At 37.7% G+C, this 21115-nt stretch overlaps 1 protein-coding gene across 7 annotated transcripts in view; it reads left to right on the forward strand.

Moving 5' to 3' along the window:
- DENND1A (DENN domain containing 1A) overlaps positions 1-21115 on the forward strand; it is a 492434-nt gene that overhangs the window by 127455 nt on the left and 343864 nt on the right. For 5 of the 7 annotated variants that reach the window (XM_032307635.1, XM_032307639.1, XM_032307636.1 and 2 more), the window contains exon 4: positions 19340-19389. The exons of the other annotated variants lie outside the window; for them this stretch is intronic. In XM_032307635.1, coding sequence (XP_032163526.1) covers positions 19340-19389 — 50 coding nt within the window. The remainder of the gene's footprint in view (positions 1-19339; positions 19390-21115) is intronic. 7 annotated transcript variants of the gene reach the window in all.

The following is a 21115-nucleotide window of genomic DNA, read 5'->3' on the forward strand; positions in this document are numbered from 1 at the left end:
CATTCATAATTATGGAAATAATTGGTAAAACTTTACTCATTGTGATTAGTGCAATTTTAATGAATACTAATTGAATTAAGGGAGAAAAGGATAGTTAAATTAACATGTTAGCAAATTATGGTCACCATTCTCATCAAACTCTCATCTTTGGTTTCAAAACATTATATGATTTTTCAGATTAAAAAGAGCCTTTAGTAATTACAATATGTACTGTGGGCTAATGTGGAGTAAAGCTGTGGTAACTTATCAGAGAGAAGATTTCCATAAATAGCCTTGTAATATGTCAAGTATAATAGGCATTACACATACCATTTTAAAACATATTAGTTATAAGACGATTACCTCTTGTACTAAGATATGTAGAATTAATAATTTGTTCTCACAATTGCACTTTTTATAGCCTGTTTGTTCCAAGAGTGGTGCTTAGGGGTGAGTGTGCTAGAAGTTGCTTCTCCAGTACGCTTATGCATATTTTGGTGAAATATAGCTAGTGTCTTAGAGCTTTTTGAATAGAGGTCTGAGCACACTTACTTACTCTGTATGTATAGTTCGCTGTTTAGAGTTGCAGGTAATTTTTCTTTCCACTGGCACTGAAACAGAGGTTATAATGAAACCAACAATCTTTATGCATTTATAGAAACTATAAAAATTTTATGGAAATCTTTATATAGAAACTAACAGTGTTGCTTGTACAAGCTCTATAAGCAATGTAGAAACATGGTACATTGGGAAAAATAAAAAGGTACCCTTTCTTTTATGGTTTTATATGGTCTATGTGATTTTAAAATTTCACTATAGGCAGTTAAGCAAATTATAAAAACATGCATCACCTATATACTAAAAAGGAACAAAAATATGTTGCATAACTTAGGCTAATTGTGATGGAAATTGGCATTTGTGAGTTGCGTGTAATTGCTTAAATATGGAGTTTTCATCTGTTCATACTTCAGGTATGCTCTAAAGAAAACATTTCTTAGGCTCACAATTATTCATAGTTTAACCTATGTAAATGGATTGGAAGATTCTGGTTAGAAAGACAACAGAGATAATATTTAATCAAGACTTGCTGCTTGTATTCTGGTGATTGCCTTGTTCTTTTGGTGTGCTCTTGTGTTTGAAAACTTTCATGTTATTTTCTTCTAAATCTTGATAAACCAGAGACTAAACATTTTAATTCAAAACTTGTTCATGCCCTGATTCATTGAAAGAAATAAATTTTCTGTTACTGTGAAAGGACGTCTCATACTGACATTGTATAATGTGACATACATTTGTAATAGTCACACAAAATTTAAAAGAAATGATAAAATCTGATTTTTCTCATTGTCATTAGGCATTAGAAAACCATAAGCAGCCGTGTACCTGGTTTTTATAAACTGTGACTTTGATTCCCGAAAGATTCTGCTAGTCTTTCTTTAGAGACTTGTTGAAACTGTAGGATCTTCAAGTTGGAATTGAGACTTTGGGTTTGTGGTCCTTTGGGCCTTGCATTCACCAAGCTCACAAAGAATGTCAGACCTGGGTGTATCCCATTTCCCTTAGAAATTTTGAGCTTTCTTTTTTTCCCACATTCTTCTCCAAAGTGTGGGTGCTGTCATGTTTCCAGTCTGCTCATACAAACTGCTCAGATTTGATCCGCTTGAAATGGTGAGGTCAAGTTTGGTTCTGGAAACTTTTTTTTGACACCATATACATGGGACAGAATTTATTGATTCATTTAAGTCTCATTGAGAGGATTTACTTATAGAAGCATCAAGTGGATCATGCTTTTGAAATGACTCTACAACCTGGTCTTAAGAAGAGTAACTTATAAGTGTCTGCATTTTCTGATCTTTTCTTCGTCGCCTTAGTGTGTGTTTTTGGGTGGCAGAAATTGGGAGAGTAGATTTGATTTTATTAATTTTTTAAATTTTTAATTTAATTTTTTTTTAATTCATTAATTGAATGAGAGACTATTAAGTGTAGTGTCTGCAGAATGTGAGCCAGGCACCATACTAAGTGAAGAGGAGGAGAGAAGAAGTAGATTCTACTCTTCCCTGAAGGACCTTACTATCTCGTAGGCTATAAGCGTAATGCACGTTCAGGTCATTTTGTTGGTTTGTAGCACAGTGGCATGACCGGAATTGGGGGTGTCTCCAAAAATTAATGGTAGTGATGCCACCATGTAATCACATTCCTACAATTTCTTGTCCTTTATGTTATGAAGCCTTAGAAGATAGCAGAGTTAACAAGAGTGGTACAGAGAAACCCAAGTGGGAAATTCTTGAAGCTGCCCTTACAGAAGATCATCTTTTAGGTTTGTTTTGGATGTGCTTTTCATGAGAGTCACTGTTGATTTTTGGATTTTTCCACCTCTTGCTCGGAAAGGTCAGTTTCCATAATTCTTAGCAATTTGGCAGTCTGGGATTGTAGATAGAAATGTAATTTTCTCATCCACAGATATAAACACTCAAACTCTTCAGACCCTAGGAGCTGATTGTTTAACATAACAGCAACAAAGCACCCTGCAGAAGCAGCTTTCTTCAGGAAGTGCACCAGTCCCCACAAATGCCATGAGATGTAGCCATTTTGATGGACCACAGTGCAAATTTTGAAAAGATTCATTGATAGAATGCAGATGGACAAATGCATCCCAGATTAAACATCAGCTTCCTTGTATGTGTTTAAAAGTGTTCTGTTCTTGATGATTGGCTTGGTTTTAATTTTTTTTTTTTTTTTCACGTATAGGTTCATGGATGGTTAAACAGTAATCCTAAAAAATCTGTCACGTGTTGCTTCTTATTTTTCCTTGTATTGTTACAAGTCAGATTTATCATCTTGGACAAATGTCAGAGTTGATGCTTTTTAAAGTGTTTGCTAAAGAGAAACCACCTTGTAGATAAATGCTGCTACTCTACCGTATCGATATCATGAGTTCCCCCCAACTTCCATTTCCAGAAAAGGGTGAATTTAAGAATGGGATGGGGTTGGATGGGCTTTTTAATGAAAACTGTATTTCAAAACCTTAAACATTTAACTAAACCCAATTGAAAAATTGATACATTTTCTGACTTAAGGCTTTTCTTTCAAGTTGAAGATTTCTTCCCAATTTGGTCACTCCCCAGCTGTTACAGTTATATAGAAGGAACTCATTAAAAAGACAAATTCTTTTTGAGCTATTCTTTCTGAAAGCACGCCAAGCTATGCAGCTACGTTGTACTACTACTTACTTGAATCTAACGCCAGGAAATGGTAATTATGCAATTCTTACTTACACATTCTTATTAGAAGTGTTCTCCTGGTCTTATTCTGGCTCCAAAAAAGCTCCACTAGATTGTAGACATCTGTGAATACTATTGGATGGTCTTGTTTCTTTTGAGTTACTCAATGGTTATAACTAGGTGGACGGGGGCTGTTTCTGAGCATGGTAGTCTGAGCCTTAACTTTAGTCTCATGTAACCAGTGTCAGTTGATCAGGCAAGTCTTGTTTATTATCCTTCCCAAGTTGCTCCCCAGTCTATTTCCCTCTGCATTCAACTCTTAGTTTCTCTCCTGTGAACTCTTCCTAATGGCTTACAGCCCAGTGCCCTTTTAATCACTTTCCTCTGCAAGACGGCCAGAGATAACTTTCTAAAACGTATTTCGAATCCCACCATTTTTCTTTAGTCAGAACTCTTGCTTGTCCCCTGGTGCCTTCAAGATTGACTCCAAATTTCTTAAAACTTGGATTTCAGGCCCTTCGCAGTCTGAGCTGACTCAACTTGCAGCCTAGTTTCCTACTCCTCACTCTATAAGCAGTCCAAGAACACCTCACCATTTCCCAGCATGCTTTGCTTTCTCCCACCTCTGTTCTTGCCCAAGCTGTTTTTATGGTTGAGATCCTTCCTCAAGCTCCCTCCTGCTCCCCAGGTATACTTCTGTTCAGCATTAACTGTCCTGCTCATATCACTTCCCCTGTGAAACTGGCCGTGGCAGAGTTAGTCACTCTGTCTCAGCACTTGGAGAGCTCTTGGAACATTGACTTCTTACACTGTATTATTTGTCTATCAGTCTGAACTCTTTAAGTACAGGAATGACTATAATCCGTGTTAGAGGCTCTTCTCAGCAGCGAAGATAAATTACGGGCCAGTGAATAATTGTGAATATGAAGTACGTCTTACACAGACATAATTGTTAAGGAGTTCAGATTCCAGAAAGCAGAGTACAGAGGCATGAATGATAGCAGTGATGAAGAACATGGACTTCGGAGCCAGACTGCTTGGGTTTGAATCCCAACTCTGTCATTTACTGGACTTACCTCTTCAGGATTTCATTTCCACATCTGTAAGCCAGAGGTAATCATAGTAAAGACCTCCTAGGGTCTTTGTGGGGGTTAAGTGATTTGAAGTGTGTAAGAGGGCTCAGAATCATTCATGGCATCTAATAACCAGTAGTTATGTAGTGGCTCCCCTGTCTAGGGACGGATTTAAGGCAGCAGGGTAATCCGGTGCGGTGCTTTTGTTTTGTTGGGTAATAGGGTTATATGTGATAGCCTTTGCCTCCAGAATTTGGCAGAACCTAAGAATTCTGGAAAACCTTTCTTTTCTGAGCCTGTGCTGTTCCAGAGCAAAATTTAGAGAAGTTGCAAGAGGAAGAGAGAGTACTTTGTCCAGTAAAGATGAAGAGATATAATCAGAAACAGTTCTTGAATATGTTCGAAAATATACTGAAAATATGGAAACTCTTTAAATGGTGATGAAGGGGTTTCATATAGCTAATTATTTTTAATTTATTTCAGTTGTGAAATCTGCACATTGAGACTTTGCGTGTTCAAAATCTTAGAAATTTAGTAATGTGCCCCCATTGTCCTTGTAAGTTAGCCCTTTTGGTCGCATATAGTGCTTTGTACTATTGTGTTAGCTTTTGTTTTTTTCAATACACACAGTAGAGTTGAGAGTCCTGTGGCTACTGTAATTACAAACTGTGTAACTTTGGTCAATTTCAGATTTCAAATGTGAAATAGGATGAAACCCATACCGTGGACTAGTCTGTACTGTGTGTACATGGGAATATAGCAGGTGGGGGTCCGTGGGTAGAAAATGAAAAGGTTATTTATAAAAGAATTAAGATGATCTTTTAAAGAACATTGAGCTTAACAAAGCTCATGTGCTTATATACCAGCCTTGTGAAATATGTGATAAAATATTTTTTCACGTTGCTTTTATTCCTGGAATATTCTTATCTAGCAGTTTGTCTAGTAAATACTCATCTCTCAAAAGTCAGGTTGCATGTCACCACCTCTGAGGGGTCTTTCACATCCCCCCGGTAGAACTCTCCATACCTTCCTTTTTCCATGACCATCTGTCGGAAAACCGAAAACACTTCATTGCATGTTGTTGTTTTTGTATCTTCTCCCTCCCCACAAGCAGGAGGTCAGGGTTTCTTGCTTGCTTTGTGTCCATATCTCTAGCACCTGGTACTGTGCTTGGATATTAGTAGTCCAGATATTTGATATGTAATAATAAAAGCTTATTAGAATAGCTTTCACACTATGATTTCTGAGCTCAGAATTTGAACGAGGTAGGACAAACGAAGACATACATTTTATTAAATCCTATCTCACCTACCAGACGCTTTTAAGATTCTTACATTTGAAAATATTCAAACATGATGCCTCTTCAGTAACATCTGATTTTAGAAGTGTAAACTGTAAATTGTTGAGAACATTATTTTTAACAGAGAACTCTTCCAACCTTCCAGATACTTACCATTTCTAGAGATCTAAACTGCTAGTAAATTGAGAAGTATTTCTGAATTTCTAAAATATATCTGTTATAATAAACAGATTTAATGGCAGCTAAAATCTTTGCATTATTCATGTCTCACTTATTTCTTAACAATTATCATCCCCCCCTACAAATTTTAACTGCTTTTCTTTCTCCTCCTCCTCCTCCTCTTCCTCTTTCTTCTTTTCCCTTTTCTTCTTTTTTGGTATGTTTGGCCTAAAGAAAAATAGTAGAAGGTAGGTATCCCCACGTTGTAGGAGATCTGGCTTTGGAAAGGCCCTTTGGGCAAAGGCTTTACTTTTTCAGCCTCATTTTTTTTTTCATCCGTAAAGCAAGAAGTAATACTAATTTTGTAGAACTGGCAGGAGATGTGGGCGTGATGTATACACAATACCCAGATTAGCCTAGTTGGATAATTGTTTTCTGATGTAGCATGAGGAAAATGAAGCAAAGGGAAGATTTTGCTGTTTCCATGTAGTTCATGATGTGTCTGGTATTGCATTAAGTACTAGAATGTAGGTAAGTCTTTAATGTGGATAAATAAAGAGCCTGGGGTCAAGTGATAAAACCTTTTTAACATCACTCCCCAGTTTCCCATCACAAGGCAGATAGAACAGCTCTTTGTTCTTTCAGGACCTTCCAGACACGCCATGGTTTTCCAAGAGTCTGAAGACCATAGCAGCCAATCTAGAACACTTTGAAGAGTGAAACGGGCACCATGATTATACAAACTGAGCAAACCAGGATGTCCTGGGCAAGCCGGCACATGAGGCTCCCCTAACCGAAGACCCTGTGTTAACACAAGCCTTGCAGTCAGTCCACTGCTGTAGTTGGAGAGTGAGGTGGGAGAGAGGCGTTAGCTTCCTTGAGCATGGAGGGCTACTACTGCAAAGTTGGAGCTGTCTGAGTGTTTATAACTGTGGTGACAGAATCCTAATCCAGCAGGAGCCAAGAATGAGACTCTGATTTGTAGTCAACAAAGCAGTAAGCTGAGGACTGTGGAAAGAACTTAAGCTCCAGGGATAGATGAACTTGGATTTAAATGTTAGCTTTTCCATTCACTGTCTACTTCCAGTTAGGCAAGTTACTTCACTGTTCTTTCTGATTAATTTTACTCCACTTTTAAGGTTCAGTTCACGCATAAGAGGTTGATAATCTTCATGATACACAAGATTACTGGCAGGATCGTTGAGCATATGTAAAACTTCTAGCATAGAGCATGACCCGTTTCAGCTTCCTTCTGCTTGTCACTTTACCCCCTCCAGAGAGCAGATGACCATTGGTATATGAGCGACACAATGAAGGCTGAATCAGAACAAGTTACATAGTTACATAGGTCAATTAGATACCTTAAATTTTGTACATAATTCTTATATTTATTAAGCATAAATAGTAAATTTTTGACAGAAATGGCTTATACCACATTTATACAAACTTTAATAGTTTCTTCCATTCCTTTTCTTTCTTATATCAGGAATAAATATTGGGGCACCTGGCTGGCTCAGTCGGCAGACCATGTGACTCTTGGTTGTGAGTTCAAGCTCCACATAGCACATGGAGCCTACTTTAAAAAAAAAACAAAAACCAAAAAAGAATAAATATTGTTTCTCCGATAAATTCAGTTCTCCTTTGGCCCGTGTGGCCTCACTGTTTCCCATGGAGATTAAACATACAACCTATAGACTCTTAGCACAGTGCTTGGCAATAGTAAATGCTCAGTTAATGCTCTTATTTTTGCATCTAAATCTCCAGATTGTCATCCAGCCCTCTTGCAGCACCACCTTTCACTGGGTGTTTCCTCTGTGCTGGGTACCCCACTAGACACTGACTGTGGATATAATCCCCACCATTCTTAACTCAGTCAAGTGGGAAATATATTCGATTTTTCACTTTTTAACCTCTCTGAAATTGGGATGCATCTTACCGTTGATGGTGTATCATTCAAAGCTTTTTTCCCCCTAGTAGTACTGAAAAATAATAGTCTTATAACCAATGGCTTCTGAAATGCAATGATAGATAACACGTTACTGCAATAAAAAGTCCTGCTTTCTTCGTATACAGGAAAATGGACTTTGGGGTCTCAGAAGGAATACCAGATTATCAGGAGCATGTTCTGAAGAGAGATTTAAGCTGATCCTGTTCAAATTTGTTACACTTCCTTTGTTGTTCTCTTCAACCATAATCCCTTTCCGTGCTGCTGCGTTATTATTAAGGCTCCTGTGTGAGGTTCCCCTTCCTTCTCTCAGGAATCGGAGGCCTGACAGGCACCTGGGTGTGTGTCTTTATTCTCCTGTGGAAATGTAGGGTCCTGAGATGATGGTCCATTGAATGCTAGGAATGATGGCTGCAGGACTGGCGTGGGAGCTCAGGTGAAAAGCTCGATGAGAATAGCGCTTGAACCCCTTGCAATCTGGAAGACGTGGGGGTTACGGCAAAGTCAGAAAGTGACGTGCAAAGTGATGTAAAGGACTCAAACCCTGCTTGTGACTTCAGTGCACTAGAATAAAGCCCAGGCTCCGTAGCATGCCCTATAAGGCCCCTTATGATTTGGCCCCTGACACCCTGTGCAACCTGATCTTTTTTATTTATTTATTTTTTAAGATTTAAAATTTAAAAAAAAATTTATTTAAATTTAAAATTTTAAAAAATTATTTGACAGAGTGAGCAAGAGAGCCCAAGTGGAGGGTGGGCATTAGAGGGAGAGGCAGAAGCAGGCTCCTTGCTGAGTGGGGAGCCTGAAGCCAGACTCATCCTAGGACCCTGGGATCATGACCTGAACCGAAGGCAGATGCTTAACCAACTGAGTCACCCTGGCAATCCCCAGCTTCTTCTTCTTGCCCTGCTCTGTTTCAGCATGCCAGGCTGATTTCAGTTCTTTGAGTGTGTCAAGGGTTCTTGTTCAGTGGCTTTTGCTCATGTTCTTACTTTTTTTTTGGCCTTTCTCTTCCTATTCCTCTAACAGTGTTTGGTGAACCCTTACTCATTCCCAAAGTCTCAGCTCAAGATGCCACTTCCTGAGATCTTTCATGACCCTTCCATCTAATTTCACCCCCCATCATTCTGTCAGAAGACCCTCTTCTTTCAAAGCTCCCTTCACAGTCCAATTCTACATTCATGTATTCATTTGCAAAGCATCTGTCTTTCTAACTAGATCAGAAGCTCCGTGCAGACAGGGGCCGTAGCACATTGGTTCTAAGATATTATCTTGCTTAGGGAAATATACACATTTCCTTTTCTAAGATGACTGAAATACGCTTCATTCCAGGGTCTCCTTTCTGTCTGCCTTCTTGTTTATTAACTTTTGGGAAGCTTTTAAGGAACCAGAAGCTTTTCTTCACAGAGTTATTTTAAAATTCAACAACCAATTGGCCAGTACTTGAATCTAAGTCACTCAAATGGATCATGTCTCCCGCTGCCCCCATCCCCAAACAAGTAATAGTGGTTGTCTGAGCTCCTTTCTTGTTTTGATGGAGTGAAAGAGCTTAGTGAGCCCCAGTGTTCCAGGAACCTAGATGATGCATCTGGATTTTCAACATGCTAAGCTTAAAGTACTTACGGGACACAAGAAAAAAGACAGAACAGAGCCTGGTGTTAGACATAATCTAAGGTGAAGATTCGAATTTAAGACCTTTACATAATGATAATTAAAGTGTAAATAGACTATTAACAGAGGAGAATGTGGAGTGAGAAAAAGGAAGAGAAAATCCTGGGAAACACACTTCAGGGGAAGAGGTTGAAAGAAGGGCCAGAAATTCAGTAGTTTGAAGGCTCTTCCATGTTCTGTGTAGAGCAGAACGTTGGGTATGTAGCTTGTGTTGTTTGTGGGAGTGGTGAGTAAAGCTTTCTTCTCTTTTAATACTTTTTATGACATTATGGACAAAATAACTATTGAAGAGCTGTCCGTGATCCAAAGAGTGTCAATCATTTTATTTGTTAAGAAAACCCCTGAACCTCACCTGTGATAATAGTGAGCTGTTAAGAAAGAATTGTTTCTCTGAAGAGTTTATGCCACAAGACCGTTGTGAATGTTGAGTGGTGGAAATAGGTTTGATTTGTAATTCTTTGTTTCTGTTTTGTTGTTGTTGTTGTTGTATTTTAAATAATTTTCCAAAAAGAGAACATGTTTGTATGCAGTAGACAATTAGCCATTTAGCGATAACCAGGTGAGAACTATTGAATCACCCTAGAGCCAGTATGATTGGCCTGGTCATTTCACCTTTCAGAAATTTCAGAATTTGAGTGTTGATAAGTTTGGGTTCTGTTGTATGATGAGGCTCCTGGACAGTCTAGATCAGGGGCTGGCAAACTAGAGTCAGCTGGCCAAGTATTGCCTAGTGGAGGTTTATGTGTGGCCTTTGAGCGAAGGTGGTTTTACCTTTATGAAGAGTTACTTAAAAACAAACAAAACAGAAGAATCCGTGACTGAGTCCATCAGTGCCCTGCAGAGCCTCAAATATTTACCGTCTGGCCTTTTAGAGAAAAAGTTTGCTGACTCCTTCTTTAGTTTGTTAGTTGTAACTGAAATGAACCATAAATTCCATAGGAAAACCTCAAATTGATGACTACTGTTCCAGAATGTCTTGCATGTCATTAAGTTTTTCTTTTAAATAGTGGCTTAGCTGTTCAATTATAAGAACATTTTTTTGTTGGTGAATCAGTGAACTCTTGATTGATTGATGTCTGCCTTGTGCGACTTGATGGTGTGGTCAGAGGGTAGAGGGCTCTCACGGCCATATGGTGTCTCATAGCATAGTTCTGGAAAGTGTTGACATCTATTCTGATACTATTGTTGTGTGTATAGTTTATCCCAGTCTTGGGTAAACATTGGGACGCACATGTAGAGAGCACGGTGTATAAAGTAAAATAAAACATACATGTGGAATTGAATTATTTTCTTTGTTTACACTTTGCCGGCCCTCTGAAAAGACACTTTCTAGTTGCAAGAGTGAAATCCTTGAGTATTAGATTTTGGAAAACTATTTAAATTGTATAATTTTAAAAATTTCACTGCTGTTTCGTAGCATCTGCCTTTTGTCTTTATAATGAGATGTCATTGATCTGTTCTGAGTATAAATTTCCTCAGTGCTTGAGTCCTCCCGATAGCGTTTTATTAGAATCTGTAACTTGTGGGGAAATAAAAGTTGATTTGAAGCAGTTCTGTAATTGGAGGTGACTGTTCAGTGGGGCCCCGTCTAATCAATTGCTGAATAATTCTCTCTCAAAAGTGGATTTGATTTTTACAGTTTGATCTTCATAGTGTGTTCCCAGTGTTTGTTGATGGTGTCTGACATCTCCTGCCACTGGATAAATAAAGCCTATTATTTCTTTTTCAACATTTTAAGCGATTACTCTCATACAAGAGCTGAGAGGCAGAAGGTTAGCTATATTATCAAACTATGATCCTGTCTCTCCGAAGAAGCTGGGAACCTTGATTAATATGCCTTGTTAACTGATGATTTCAGTTCCATACTGGTAGTGCTAGAATAATTTGTATAAACCAAGCAGTACAGATTCCTTATTTTAGCACTAAGACTTACAAAGGCTTCTTTTAGCAGCCTTTAATTTTGTACTTATGTATGTGACATAGCCTGTGGCTGTGATAGCTACTGTGAATCTCCAGTTGTTTGGGGATGAAAGGCGGAGGCAGCTGGAAACTCGGTAGCTACATCTAGCTGTCTACCTAGAGAAGGCCTTGATTTCAAGTTTATCTAAACAAGCTCGACTAATCCCAACTATCTAGGGGGATCCACTGTCAAAACAAGCAGCGTGGCCCTGAGGCAAACACAGCTATACAGAAATGAAGGCTGGGGCTTCCAATACTCCGATGACTGCATACTGGAGGCTTTTTTTCCCCCCTGAAAGAGGGTAAGAGAGGTAGAATTTGCATAATGCCTTTTCATTGGAAACTTTTGGAAAGCTGACAGACCTCCAGCTTATAGATCTGTAGCCACAATACAGAGTCTATAGGAGAATCCTTGAATGACCTAACCATATTGAAAGAAAATATAAAAGCGGCCAAGTATAGCCAAGTGAGAGAGGGAAAGAGGCTGATGCATTGTCTAACATCTGCTGTACTTCTCGTTAGTTTTGTTCTTTGCTATTCTGTGTGGACTTTGGAGAAGCCTAAGACAGCCTAACATGAATCCTATAATCTTCCTTCTGAATATTTATGTAGTGTGCCAGCTTCTAAGCTGTCCTTTGCGTTTTCCTACTTCCCCCTCATTTTCATGCTCTCAAATGAGGCCAACATTTCAAAAGCTAAATAAATGTTTGTGAATGTTTATAAAAGATTTGCATAAATTTGTCCTTGTCTGACAAAGATCACTTTTTTCTTATGCCAGTTCTGAAAAAAAATTTTTTTAAGGTTTTGGTGCTTGTCTTGACAACAGAGTCCTGCATCCCAGAACAATGATTGCTGATTAAGTGGGTATGCAGTTGTGACTGAATAGGCTTTCAAGATACTGGGTAACAAGACCTATCATCTGAAGGCTGAATTATAGAATTTAGAAAATGTTATCAGAAGTACACATTTAAATCTATTTTTTGGTACCATATCATTAGGTAAGACAAAGAGTTCTTACGAGTTAAAAGTATCACCACCCACGGTTTTAAAAATTCTTCTGTATAAATTTTAATAATTAGAATGTTTCAGTAACTCAGAATATCACTTTTCTTTCCTGTGGTTGAACATATTTAAAAATAATTTTTCGACCCGTAGGCACTCTTTGGAACCTGGAAGTCTACCAGTCATACGTGTTAATATGGTTACTGGGGTGGTGATCAGAGGAAATAAACCAGGCACTCGTTCAAGACCTCTGAATGCACAATCATACCTTGAGAAAATCTAAACTACATGAAATACGTGTTAGGGCTTAATTATAGGACACACACACAGACACACACACACAGAGCCCAGACACTTGTGCCACCGATGTGTTTGCTGAATTCATTTGTCTTTTAAAATTAGAATGGATTTTGTGGGGTGGCAGGGGATGCTGTGGGTAGAGGTGCTAATTCAGTTCAGAGATATTCAAAGATTGGCAGGAGAGAGAGGTAACAGCCAGTTCTGTTAGTCCTTTGGTTGTATTGGTTTAGAGGCTTAAGTTGTCATTAAGGCACAAACTAGAGCCACTTCTCTGACACAGTTTTTATCACATCTGCTAGGCTTGTGTCCCAAGAGGAGACGTGGAGAGCAGTGAATTCAGCATGGGCCCATTATCGACTGCTTTTTCGTGTGTTGTAAAAGGAGTGAGACCTCAGGGAGGCTTGGAGCCTCCTCCCGTGTAATGTCCAAGTCAGATTTGAAGGACTGGTGGCAGGAAAGCTTTGGCCTTTGGGTGTGAATTCTAAGAAATAGAGGCACAATTAAGTTTAAAAAATTCAAGGACTTTGAGCTTGATAATGAAAGATTTTTTTTTTTTCTAGACTAATGTGAGCAGAAAAGTTGCCCATCTGTGCACATTTTTGTGTGCATTTAAAATATTTAAAAGCTGACAGCTTTTAATATGCTTACAAAATACGATTTCTATCAGTGCTCTTTTTTTTTTTTTTTTTTTTTTTCTAAGTAGTATCTTCCTGAGGGCAAGTTGCTTCTTCAGTGAAATCATGTTTGCACTTTTACTTTTGGGACCCTGTTCCTTCGGTATGTGCTGACTTGTGTTTCCCCTTCCCCCATTTCCCCTAATCTTTCTTCCTTTTAAATATATTGATAATATAAATGTTCAGATAACAGGGTTTAAAATATTTAAGGAAATGAACAAGGCAAAATATCTTACAGTAGTAATATTAAGTCCAAGGAATTCCATTACTGACGCCACCAAATGCTAATTGTAAGAGATTCCAACCAAATCATTTGTTCATTTTGTAAGTATGTGAAACAAATGTCAAGAAGTTTACTGATCTTAAAAATGTAGCTCTCTCATTTTCACCTCTTTGCTATAAGCTTTCAAGTTAATCAAATGAAATCTCAGAATAGAGGATGTGATAATACTGTAATTTGGGAATGACTTAGTTTTAAGTAATTTTTTGAAGATACGGAGAGATACAAAAGGGAAAAAGTGATTTTGTTAAGATTTTTTTCTGTAAGATCCAGTATTTTTACATTAGACTTCCAAGGTCATGAAGATCTGTACTTAAAAATAGTGAAACTACTGAAGAGGTGGTTCTTCAGCTGTTGTTAAGCATTCCACCAACCTACTTAATTTAGATATAAAATTTATATGATACATGTTATAGAACATAAAGAATTTCTATAGTTTTTTGTAATTTTATCTTTGAATTACATTGACTGTGTATATTAGGCATTATACAAATTTACATGATGATAACATATACATGACTCAAAATTAACTAACATTTGTAAGGAAAAAAAAAAAAAAGGTAAACTGGGAGTAAATATTGAAATATACCAAAGAAAGGAAACAGATTCTGTAGCATTTGAGCAGCATTGTTAGAAATTTGACCCAGCTTTTATGTTTAGGTGTTGAAAGGCCTTTCTGTAAAATTCCCTTTTTCAAAGACTTTTCTTTTTTTAAAAAACTTTGGCTGTAACTCTGTTATGGATCTTGGATGTAATCTGACATTTATAGGGATAGAGAAAAGGTTGTGTTTCCCATTTTCATATTTAGAAATTTCTGATCAACATTCTTGAACTTGGTGCTAATTAAGCTTCTAAAAACTTACCATTCTGTTTTACCCTTCTTGATCATAAGCATTAAAACCTCTGGTAGCTTTCCCTTGGAGTCCCTGGTTTTAAGTTGAAATGGCTTAGAGTAGAAATTTTGTTAGCTTTCTGTGTGTTTGGATTTTGTGTGTGTCCTGTTTTTAACTTTCAGCTTGAGTTTTAAGATCATCAATCAAAGGCTTTTCTTTCAAGTCAGTGGCACTGATCTCAATGGCAGGACTTAGACAGTCAGCATTTCCCTCATGCTATTAAAAAAATTTGAGCATTGAAATAGAATATTTTAGGAATTTTTGCTCCCCTGATCTTTTCATCACACATTTACATTTTGAAATGAACAAATAAATTAGATATAAAAAAACTCAGGAAATGTTCTTTTCCCGTCTGTCTCTCCCTCCTTCACTCTTTTTGGACAAGGGTAAATTATCTACTGCTGTCCTAGCTTTCAGCAAGCTGCAAAGTGGCTGATTATAGCTCTGTGTGTTTTAAAATACATTCATTTACTCACGCTATCTCTTTCCTTTATTTAAATGTTTTCCTGCAAACATTTTCTTTTTCCCTTTGAACTCTTGAAAATGTGTCTCATCTCCCCACATTCTGTAACCCCAGAGGATATTATAATCAGCCTGCGCTTTTGTCTTTCAGATGGCATTTATTTGTGGGGTGTATATGTCAGTGTCTGACTGTGGGTTGTTTTCATCTGCTGAATACAACTAATTTTCATTGATGGGTCTCAGTGAAGCAATGGAAACAAAGTATGGACCTCCAAACTGATGGTTGTAGGATCTTGTACACCTCCCTACCCACACCCCAAATTTAGAGCAAATTGGTTTAGCCTTATTAATAATCTGTTAACTGCGTCAAATTGAGTCTTCTAAGTTTTGCTCCCAAATAGGATTCTATGATGGATACTATTGTAAATGTAAAACTTTACCAGGTTTTTAAGAGAACGCCTCAATTTCAGCAGAACAAAATCCGCTTTCTCCAGATTGGAGCGAGTCCCCTTAATGGGGACTTCCGTCCCCGTCTGGACTTCCATCCAGAGGAGAATTCACATTGGATGAAATGAATCCAAAGGAGACTGAAATGTATCTTGAGTTCATTTCTGAGTTTCATTTGCAAGTGAATCCAGTGTTAGGTGTGTGGATTTCATGTTTGCTTCAAACTCTGAGGCTTGGTGTCTATCTCCTTGTGGGCTGAGCTTTGTAGATGTTGTTGCTTTTCTACTACACTGTGCAATCTGCTGTTTGATATATGCATGACTGAAAGGTTTGTGCAACTGTCTGTCCTCCACGAGGCTCCCCACCCCCCCGCCTTGCTCTTATTTCTTCCCACATGAAGTATCGTTGATTTTGTTAGGAAGAAAAGCCCTTTTAGAAATTGCCTATTTCATAAATTGTCTAGTGACACTAGGGGTTGAATGCTGAATTCTTGTCTCATTTATTTTGAAAACTTTGCTACTGAACTCACCTTAATCAATGAGCTCAGTGTTGTCTCCAATAAGTTATGTGTTGGATATATTGATTGGGAAGGATTTTAGAAAACCCGTCTGGGGTTTATAATGTCAGCAGTGTTTTGATTATGAAAAGAGTTGGAACCTGGGGACATGGAACCAGGTGGCGAATGTCCTAAAGCCAGTGGTGACATGGTGGACTGGTTCCCTCCTGGGATCTAGTTCATGCCCTGCACTTTAACTGTGGTGACCGGCTACTATAGATTCACTTTTTTGCTCATTAAAATGTTAAGAAATCAAACTGTATATAAAAAGATTTGTGAAAATATAAACTTGGGAATTGATCTGGGGAGCTGGCACAATTTCCCCCACCCCCTGCCTTAGCAATGAGGTCATTTACATTTCATCAGCCGTACTGCATCTTGAAGATCTGATTTATGTTGTAGTAGTTGTGGTTGTACTGAGGCTGGTTGTCTGAAAGAGCTTGTGTAGGCAAGAGGAAAAGGGGAGAAAACAGGAACATTACCATTTTCAAAGAAAGTTCCCCAGCCAAAGACACAGATCCCGGAGAGGAAAAAAGGGGTTGCTAACTACTTAGTGACTTTTTCCAGTAAAGTTAATGTTGAAAGACACTCTTTCATAAATATAATGCTCAAATTATATTTAAATCAGGGTTTTGGAGTCCCCTCTCTTGGGGAGTGGTACTTTTCCTCTTCAGGTAATTGTATTTTTCTTTGGAATAGAGGATAAAGTCGTGTGTGTGTGTGTGTGTGTGTGTGTGTGTGTGTGTGTGTGTGTGTGTAGGCAAAAATCAGTAGTAAGAAAATTGGTTTGTTTCAGCAGTTTTTGTTTAGAAGAAACACTGCTTGTTTTTCCCTGTCTTCTGCTTATCAAACTAAGAAGATTTTTCAGTTCTGATTGAGATAATGTGTGAATATGCCTAACACAGAGTAGATGTTCATTTCTGTTTTCTCCTCTGACAGCACACCACTGGCTTGTTTGACTTAAATTGGAATATCAAGCTCTTGTAATATCACAAACATGAAGAAACATATTGTAAGGCACAAACATGTGCCTACATTTGCCTCTATTCCCTTTCCTCCTCCCCTCCTCCTGCCCCATTGCTTCATTAGACTTATCACTGCTTTCTTGGTTAAAAGGAAAGCTCTTGGGAGGTGGACTATACCCAGCCTACACTGGGTATTTTGATATTTGTTCTAATATTATCTGACAGACAAGTTCACGGTTGGTTATTACTCTCGACATTAGAAAGTGGTAAGTAGTTTCTATATTGTAGTGAGTAATAAGTTGGGCATATTAGATTCCTTTGACTCTGCTGTAGAGCACAATGCTTCCTCAGAGCCATGGGGGTCCTTTCTTTCAAAAATCTTGAGGCCTTTTGGCAGCTCTACTCCAGCATACAGTAGAGAAACACTTCTGCACCTGTCACTTCTGAGGGTAAAGGATAACTGTCTTTGTAGCTGATGTTGGCAGTGAGTGAGCCCTAGGTACTGAGTGTTAAGGGATGCTCAGTACATACACTGAAGTCAGGAGATGCTTTGTGGCATCTGAAACCTGATGTGAAAGGAAATTTGTAAGGAATTTTTGTGTGTGTGCATGTAAATCATAAGAGTTGAGTGTATGTGGGTTAGAGTATGTTTTAGACTGCAGACATTGAACTGATTTCTATGACCTTTTCCCCAATATTTGCCTGATATTAACATTATTGCTCTGAGACATGGCTCATTTTTCTGATTCTTGATGAGCTTTCGCAATTTACTTAAACATAATTAGTTTTAAAACAACATGTACGGACTTCTGGATGCCACATGATGGAATTAACTGGTGTAGCAATAATGCCTCAGAGAATGTGCTGAAGTATTGTTACCTGCTCTTTTTCATTTTTTAGTTTCGTCTGCCTTTACTGTTTCATGACATGCCTTAACAGTGCTGTGATATACATAGTACCAGGCCAAGATGATATTAAAAAATAGGATATGCTCAATTGAATTATGTAGGCGGAACATGCTCTGGCAGAGCAAGTCAATGTGCTTTCTGCTTCATTGAGTGGGTTATTAGATTGATGTGGTTTATTTCTTGAATGATAGAACTGGTTTTAAAAATAAATGAAGCGAGAAGCATCAATTCAGTTAGCATTGATAATTCATTATTATTGGTTAGAAAAGTGCTACATTTGTAAACTGATCTATAATTTATCACTTGGATTAGGATTTGCAATGGGCAGGTTTGTTTTAATTTGAACCAGCTTCTCAATGACCGAACAATGTGTTCTTCATTTTGTCTTGAAGTTGGGATTTTCAAATAGTTAAAAAGCAAATCAAATGCATGAAAGGAATACTTTTTTAAAATTTATAACGTTGGTCTGTGAACTTATGATAAGCACCAACTATGGGCTGTCCAAGTCTGTTGTTAAATTAAGTCAAGCTAGAGAAAATTTTATGAAGGAAGTAATAATTAATTACTTGTATATGTGTTTAGTTATGTGTATATATGCCGTATACGTGGAAATGTGGCTCTTGGGAAAAAGACACATGTGCGCATGCGCGCGTGCGTGCGTGCGTGTGTGTGTGTATATACACACACACACACACACACACTGTGTATTGTGTTTCTTATTGTGCTGTTTTTAATGCAAGAAGCTTCCCTTTTATGAATAAGAAATGTTGCTCTGCTTTTTGCTTCCTTTTTGTGCACTTCCCCTGAATGATGGATTTGGTCTTATTACCTACATATTTGTAGAAAGATATTTAATTGCTTTGGATTTTCACAAATTATAAGCAGGTAAGTGTGTCCACGTACAGTGACATTTACTGAAAATAGTGCATACTTAAAATTATTATCGTTTGATTACAAAATTTATTTATGCCAGAGATGGCAACTTCTTTATAAAGTAAGGAAATGAAGTTTTAAACTCTAAAAAAAATGTAGTTGACAACATTCAGGGACAATTATCTTCAAGTTGGCTTTCTATTCTGCTTGTGATTTGGCCTATTGATGTAGGGAAGCGTTGTCTAATCCCGGCCCCCTCTGTTCCTAGGTAACAGGCAAAAACGGTGCCAGCAACAGCGGCCCTGCCAGGCCAAACCCATGTGGCTCGGTGTTATTCACTCTGATCCATATGGTCAGGCTGGAGATGGTCCCTGGAGGGGTGTTAACACTCAGCAACCCAACCGCCTCCCTCCCTTCAGAGCTTTCCTGCGTGGCTCCTGCTGCTTGCCCATGTGTGATTCTTGATTAATTTTTCATTTTTAATGAAGTTTGATCATGTTTATTATTTCTCATGATTGACTGCCTGTACTCCTCCCATGTAATTGATAAAGCCCATATTTCTTCATCTGTCTCCTCTTTCTTTAGGGTAAAGTTGCTAGATTGTGTGCCGTGGTTAATGCTAGATTTATTGGTCCCATTAGATGTATAAATTATCTCTCTTTCTCTCCACAGGAAGTTCTACAGACTTTGACCAAGTTTTGTTTCCCCTTCTATGTGGACAGGTAGTGTCAGATTTTCAAACTTTACTAGAAAAAAAAAAGTGTCAATAAACCTGCTATGGAAAATAAAAACCATACCATTCTTAACATTCCGTCTGTTTAACCAAGATTTAAAACGTCTATGTTTGAAGGGGAGTTGCAGTGTTCTCCTTTCCCGGGGATTTTATGGACACTATCAAAAAGTTTAAAGCTTGGAGCTTTGCGTTGGTTGGTCTCTGAGGTGGATTTTGCATGACATTAAATTTTTGATTTTGGTTATCAGACTTGAACCATGATTAAGAATGGTTGGTATTTATTCCAATGCTATTTCATTCTTATTTAAGTGTGAACATATTTAACTTAGGTAATGTGGCATTATTCCATGGCCTTATGAGTATTACATGGACTTTGTTTTTCTTTGATTCAACATAAAATTTAGATTGCCACGGGCCTATCTTGTTTAAAGGTGTTCAGCTATTTAAAAGGCATGTTGTTTCATAGTATCTTGCATTTTAGGTGGCTAAGAATGGTATCTCTGGGGAACTAAGCATTTTCTATAGCTTCTATAGAAAAATTGAACATTTTCTTAAGATTTTGCAGTACGGTAAACTCTTGGAAAGGTGTCAGTATAAGAACTCTAAGATAGTTAAAATAGTCTAGTGGATTAAAAAAAAAAAAAACCACTGGTTAATGGTAACAATTTTGGAAGAGCTTCTTTTTTTTTTTTTTTAACTGTATAAAACTATAACTCACTAACAGTATTAATAAAATGTCAAAGCGGTCCTCTTAATTTTCTTTTCAAGAAATGTCTACTATGTGTTTCATTACATTTTAAATGACATTTTAAGCATATTATTTGTGCAGCCATTTGCCCACCATTTACTCTTTTAAATTTTCTCTTAGAGAATTGAGCTATGAACTGTGCCTACAGTATGTCTTAAAAAGTCCACTTCTAGTGATAGAGGTTTTAGAAAATATCCTAAGTAATAACTGCCATAATAATGTTCTGAGAAAGCTAGAAAATGGCCCATCTTCAGGAAGAGTCTGTCTTGGATTTCAGAGTACCGAACCCGGCAGGCCTGAAGGATTTCAGTGGTTTCGAGTGCACGTGGGTAGTGTGCTGCTTGGTCTTTTCTACACTTTGTGGGAGTGGTGTCCTGCTTTGTTTGGCACAAACCTAAAAATGGTGTGAGATGAGAATTGGTAGCCAAAGGAGTTTAAAAGAGTACTAAAAAGCAGCACTGGAATGTTGCCAACCACTTATAATCACTGTTTTCCCTGGTTCTAACATGTTATTTTTAAGCCAATCAGCCATTGTAGTATTCCCAGACTTGGGCCTTTTTAAATCCTGGGATCAGGGTTGTTTTAGTAGTTAGTGGGTTGATGCTCAAAACAGAATAGCCTTAATTTTAAGGGGGTCAGTCTTTGTAATGAGAGTCCTCTTGTCTCTTCTTTATCCTGTTCCTTCTAAAAATAGCAAGGAAGTAGGGTTTTGTTTAGAGACGTTTAATGCAAACTTCACATTTATATGTATGAATTAGCGATGCATGAAATTTCCTCCAGTCACTTATAAAATGTCTTACAAATTATGGCAAGGGCATATTTATATAAATTAATAAAGCTGAAATGTTTTTAAAATGTGGTTAGGTATCTAACAAAGAAAAATAAGAGAATATATTTTTACATGACTTCTTGTAAGAGTGGTGATCTGTTTTGGATAGATATTCTTTAATTAACTGTGTAAACTAAT

The sequence above is a fragment of the Mustela erminea genome, chromosome 12 (assembly GCF_009829155.1).
Source record: "Mustela erminea isolate mMusErm1 chromosome 12, mMusErm1.Pri, whole genome shotgun sequence".
Taxonomy (NCBI): domain Eukaryota; kingdom Metazoa; phylum Chordata; class Mammalia; order Carnivora; family Mustelidae; genus Mustela; species Mustela erminea.